The 6,075-nt window shown below is 50.4% G+C and overlaps 1 protein-coding gene across 1 annotated transcript; it reads right to left on the bottom strand.

Moving 5' to 3' along the window:
- Positions 1-1,776: 1,776 nt before the first annotated feature.
- badb (BCL2 associated agonist of cell death b) lies at positions 1,777-3,481 on the bottom strand (the record flags this gene model as incomplete). Its single annotated transcript, XM_080023695.1, has 4 exons — positions 3,360-3,481; positions 2,638-2,790; positions 2,133-2,353; positions 1,777-1,914 (listed from the first exon to the last, which is right to left on the bottom strand). The coding sequence occupies exons 2-4, from the start codon at positions 2,780-2,782 to the stop codon at positions 1,777-1,779; spliced, it is 504 nt and encodes a 167-aa protein (XP_079879821.1). The 5' UTR covers positions 2,783-2,790; positions 3,360-3,481.
- Positions 3,482-6,075: the final 2,594 nt, after the last annotated feature.

Raw genomic sequence — 6,075 nt, 5'->3', positions numbered from 1 at the left:
AAAATTTTATTTATTTTTTTATAAAGGTGTCAAGTTTGGGAGTCGTTCTCGGTTTGGGGCTAGTGCAAACTTGTCTGTGGGCTGTTGGGGAAGTTTATAAATTGAACAACTTGTCAGCTTCTGGCATTTTTTCCCCCATCGTAGATAAGACGATGGGGGTTTGACACTAATAAGGAAGCTTATCCCGGGATCAATGAATGGTGAATGGTGTTCGGAGAAGCGTTGATAAGGTAAATTTTCCATTTGCAACTGTTCAAACACCAATCCATGAAAAACACCCAACGAGATTTGAAACTGATCTTCTCTTGACGCTGTAGTCCCACTCGTAAAATATTTATTTAAACCTGTATTTAAAATGTGGCAAGACACCGTCATCAGTATAAATTGCCCCCGGTCATCTAATGATAAAGGAAGGAATGTATTTCCCCCCGGTCTTTTTCACCGCGAGTTGCCGCGATTTTCACGAGCAGGCGTGTTTTGAACGGGCACCGCACTAGTTGAGTAAATGAAGCCAAAGGCTGAGTGTTTGAATCCTTAAAAAGCAATAAAAAAATCAATCTCCCAAAAATGCTCTTTGAAAATATTCACAACAACACATGGACCCCAACAGCCGCGGATTGTACACTGCCTATTGCTAATTGGCTGAACATGTAAAATATAATATTAAGGTTAATCCGATTAACCTTGCATTTCCTGCCCCTGCCATTCATTAAAATATCCACAAAATATTTACATATATATATATATTTTTTTTTAAAGTCATCGAGTCTGTCTTTGTCTTTGTTGCTGAAGGCTTTAAAAAGACAGCTCGGCGTGGGCTTGTGCTTTCATCCGTCTAATTATTTCCGTTTTACCCGACCTGACTCTGACCCCTGAAGTATAGTGCTCGACAGAAAAAGAGAACGTCTCAGCCCCGTCGGAGATTGTCCTCGTACGAGATCGCCCCGTCCTGAATAAACTACAAAGACACGAGGCGACGGGATGATAGTCTTCTGGTTTTTTTTTGTTGCCGCGTTTTGGTAGGTAACCCGTCGCTACAAAGCAAAAACCCCCCTCTTTACTGTTATGTTATTACGTCGGGAGGACAATGCAGCCTCGACTTGACGTCAGGTATGAAATAGGGAAGGGGAGGGACGGGAGGGACAGGTCACCTTCGTGGTTTGGATCCAGACTACACTGCTCCTTTGCATAGTGTCGACAGGAGAGGCAGCACAACAGTGTCGTTCAGCTGAGTGGTCAAGCCCCAACGTGGCTTTACCGCATGCGCTCTATTCTCTCCACCCCCCCACACCCCCTCTCTACATATAGTAAGGTAACAGTGGTTACTTTGGCGGTTACTTTCACGCGTCGTCAGGCGAAATTTGACCACGGAGCCGATTCATAATATCTCCCCGCCTCGTATCCCCTCACTCTAACTTTAACTTTGCGGTCGGAATCGCCCGCAAAAGCGGTTTGATTTCCAGTATCGGACGCAAACGCAAAAAAAAAAGGTATCAACATTTGGATCAAGTACAGTGTGAATAAATAAAGTCGTGCCCGGAGACGAAGGCTCTCGGGAGTCGTCCGCCGAGCCGCCCCTCTTTGTGTCGAAGCTACTCTTTTTATTTCATTTTTTTTTTTTGTTCAATCTATCTCTCTCAAAAAAAAAAAAATCAGTGCAGTTTGCTGTTGTTCTCCTCGGTCACCCGTCCACCCACCCCCCAGCTGCCGTTTTCACCGTCCCGTCATCCCCACCCTGCCTCCCTCCCACACCTTCCTCTTACTCGCTAAGCCCGACTATTCCGTGCGGTTGCTGTGGCCTTCGTGGTGGCTGTTCTCCACCTCCGTCTCCTGGTGACTGAAGAGGTAGCTCCACCAGCTCCTGGAGTGGTGCATCTGTTTGGCCGTCCCCGCGCTCCGCACCTTCCTCAGCTCCTGCACGGGACGGAGGGAGGGGAGGAAACGACGAAGAGGCCTTCACAATTAAAGTACGCAGTCTTACGGACCGAACAGGGAACCGGTCGTCCCAGCTCTCCTTCCCACGGGCAGCGCGCCCAACTCTCGATCGAGCCTGTTCTTTGAATCCCCACTTTCCCCCGTTCATACCCCCTCCGACCCCGCCCTCATCCGCCCATCCCCACGTCGGTTCTCACCCCTTTGTCGAGCCAGCTGTCGAACTCGTCGCTCATCCTCCGGAGCTGCCGGCCGTACTTCTTGGCCGCCCAGAGGGCCGGGGGTGCCGACTGCGAGCGCCCCCGGAAAGGAGCCCCGTCGCCGGACGCCCCGTCGTCGCCCTCCCCCCAGGCCGGGAGCTCCTCGTCTTTCGAGGTGGTGGAGAGGAGGGACTCGGAGTTCAGCCGGACCCGGCCGCTCGCTGGTCGGAGAGAGGGGGAGAAGATGCGAACGTTTCAGACCGTCTCTGCATTTTCGGCAAATAACGGACGGAGAGCAGGTGTCGGGGAAAGAAAACGGAAAAACGGGAATGGGAATTGACCTGTCGATCTGTCGCAGAGGGTCAAGCCGGTTATAACTTTTCATCTCAGGTGACTATAAAAATACATCTTTAGATGGAAAAGCCCGGACTGGTTTTCCGTGTTGATGCCTTGTGTTTCCCTTGCGATCCTCAAAACTTTCCAATCGCCCTTGGCGACACCTTACCTCCAATCTTCAGGTCTGCAGTGGTTGGAGCGGGGCCCAGCAGAAAGTCCCGCCGTTGTTCGCCGGACAATCGATCGGCTTCTGCCTCCTCTACCTCCTCGGATGGCTCTGAGTCGCTGTCTGAAATGGTGAACTTTGCGTCCATCGTGACATCTGGGAGCGAGGAAACAACATTGGTGTAGATGAGAAAAAGCGAGAGATGTTGGAGTGTTTCAGGGCAGGAATGGGGAAGTCGATTTCTTTTTGATTTTTTTTACAAGATTACAGCTGCAAAGATAACACTATTCACATTTCACGGAATGCTCACGCCAAAACAATAGGTTATAATAAGGTAATAATACGAAAAATAAAAATCCCGCATATATAACGCAATAACACTTATTATTATGGAATAATTAAAATGGCAGCGTTCACTCAATCTGCCGATGGAGCAACTATCACATGGGCTCCGATACCGGTCCAAAGGTATGGCCGACGTAACAACCGGCGAGATAACCGTTGTGTTTTCCAAGGTGGACAGCGATGTGCGTTCAAAATAATATATATAGTATCCTAAAAGTAACTTGCTGCATGGTAACGGCAGTGCGCCGTGTTGGACTCGGCACGCTTGTTGTTGTTGTTGTTGTTGACCGAGGACAAAAGAAACTCTCGCCCGAGGGGCGGGAGCAGTTGCCGGTTAGTTTGACAATGACCAGCAAAACGCCGAGCCGACATTTTCTTACCCGCGGTCTTAAAAACGTGTCGTGTTCGAACGCGTTGTCCTCCTCGCACCCTCGCCGTGTTGTTTGTCGAGGTGTCGTCTTTTTTTTCCCCCCCGTTTTGTTTTTGTTCTCTCTCTCTCTCTCTCCCCTCGCAGCGCGGTGCACTTTGGCGCCGATCGCCCAATCGCGTCGGACTGGTTCGACGCGCAGCGGCCTACGTCACTGTTGCGAGCGAGGACTGGGCCGGGGCCTGTTGTTCTCCGCCGCTTACCGTAGTGTGTGTGGCGCCGCGCAGCGCATTTCTGGCCCCCGCCCGCCCGCCTCTCTTTGCTGCCTTGCAGCACGACTCGGAAATCGGCGGTGCCCGGTTCCCGGGCTAGGTGCGCGCCACCGACCGCCTGCGAGTGCTACACGCTGCAAAAAGCCGCCCGGGGCTTGCGTTCTACCAGCCGCGGGACGTGAACATAACGTGAAAACAACGGAGTGGGTTTGACCCGCGCAACCGTGCTCGCCGTTGACGGCGGGCGAGACGTTCCGACTTGGAATTGCGTCCAGGCGGCCAGGTTTTCCGAGTTTGGACCAATCAATGGAACGCGGCATTGCGCTCTCTCTCTCTCTCGCTCCCCTCCACACGCGTGGGCTCGTACGACGGAACGATGGAAAACCATAGGAAGGCAATGGAAAATCGCACTTCTTGATATCATTACCAGAGCCATTTCATATTACGTTGGGGGACAAGAGTGCAGGGATGAAATGGTAGTTCTCATGTTGTGCAACTCCCCCCCCCCCGCCCGCCTCTACCAGTGTGTTCTGGTGTGGATAAGGAACGGGTGGGGCAGTAGGCTCCAGCGGGTTCTTTTCCTTTTCATATAGAATAAAAAAACAAACCTTATCTGAGGTGACAGCTCATGTGGCCGATTGCCAACAGAAAGGGTTCCAGAAATAATGATTTAGGGGGTTTCTGGTGTGGGTAGATTAAACAAATAAACGAACCACTACCGCCTGTTAAAAAAAAAATAAAAATAAAAAATCCATTTGTGACAGTCCTAAGTTGGAAGATCTTCTCTCTTCTGCCCCCTCACAGTCTCTCTCTCTCTCTCTGTAAGCTGACGATGGTTGAAAGTTTACCGCGCTTAAAGGAACTAACGCTTCAGCCGCGTTGCTGTTGTGATCACTCTGTACGGCCACTCGGTGGTGCGGTAGCTCCACAAATCTGCCCGCCCTCCCATCAGCTTTCCCAACGCGTCCGCCCCATAAATTGTTATTTCTACAGATAGATGGCGCTGTACCAACATCTGCAAACATGGGCCCGAGATTCAAGATTAACAATGGAAAATACATTGATGGCGATATGAAAATTAGCGGTGAGATATCAATGCTAGTTTGTTAATATTAGTGTTTGCGTGAGAAGAACTTTGGGAATCTTTGAGTGTTACAACCCAAAGTCATTTGGTCTATAAATAAAAGTATGTGCAGCGACCACGGCGTCCATTTTGGGATGCATGGGAAAATGATGACAAACGACCAACGACAAAATAAATAAACGGATGATGCTTCTTTGCTCCCTCCGCCTGTAAAAAAACAACAACCCCAACTCCCGACCTCTCTTCCCCGCCCCCATATCCTCATGAACCTAAAAGAGCCCATAAAGTCCTTTTCCGTCATTTGTAACCATTAACGGCTTTTTCGTCCAAACCCACAGTTTTTGTCCCTTCGAACGCTGCCGCTGCGAAGGGTTGTACAAATAATTTTGCCGCCGTTCGGGCATGGTACAGCAGCGATGACGGCAGTGATCACACACACACACACACACACACTCAAAAACAAATTCAAACTTGCTGAACTTCGCGTACACATACATACTGTAACGGTGTGCCGATGAGGCGTCGCTGCATCGGAGCGTCATCCCAGAGAACCGTACAATTAACATCCATTTATATCTGCCTGTACCAGCCTCGCCCTGCCTCCCAGCCCTTCATCTGGAGGTTATTTTGGGAAGTGGAGGCGTACACACGCCCACGCTGTCTCCACACAGTCACTGTGTGTTTATCTGAGTTTGAGAGGGTGTGTGCGTGTGAGTGTGTGTGTGTGTGCGCACATGCGCGCTTGCATCTTTGTTAGAGGCGGAGACGCTCTGCTTGTCTGTAATGCGCTTGTGCTGTTTGAGAGCAATGTAGCTTAGTTGCCAAATTGGACCCCCGAAATGTTCATTCCCTTTCATTGCCAGGACCCTGAAGTGCCCGTCTCTCTCTCTCTCTCTCTCTCTTTCTCTCTCTCTCTCTTTCTCTCTCTCCTGCGCCGTCCTTTCAGATACGTTTCCTCTTTGCCGATACAGGTTCAGTTGCGACACGCGCCGTAGCCGGGTTAGACGTCAGAAGACGGAGAGCGTGTGAATTATTCGGGAGCGTCGGAATGAGGCGAGAAGGAGAAACCAAATGAAGGGAAGTGGATTTTTATTTATTTTTTTGCCGGCTTCAAAAGATAGACGGAGGCACGTCCCGGGGAAAAGGGAAGGCGCGGAGAACGCGCAGGGGCATCGAAAGAAACAAACAGAGCAAACGAGCAACAGATGAAAGACTTAAAAAAAAAAACAACAGCAACAAAAAAAACGGGGACGTCGGGGGAGCCGGTAGGGACGGAGCAGAGCCGGAGCGCCGCCGAGAGAGATAACGTGATGCAGGAGGCGGAGAAGAGAGGAAGAGGAGGCCAAGGGAGGCCCGGTTTCAAAAGATGGAGG

The sequence above is a fragment of the Zeus faber genome, assembly GCF_960531495.2.
Source record: "Zeus faber genome assembly, chromosome: 22".
NCBI classification, from domain to species: domain Eukaryota; kingdom Metazoa; phylum Chordata; class Actinopteri; order Zeiformes; family Zeidae; genus Zeus; species Zeus faber.
Note: the sequence above shows the minus strand (reverse complement) of the source record. Positions and strands in the feature narration are given on the sequence as shown.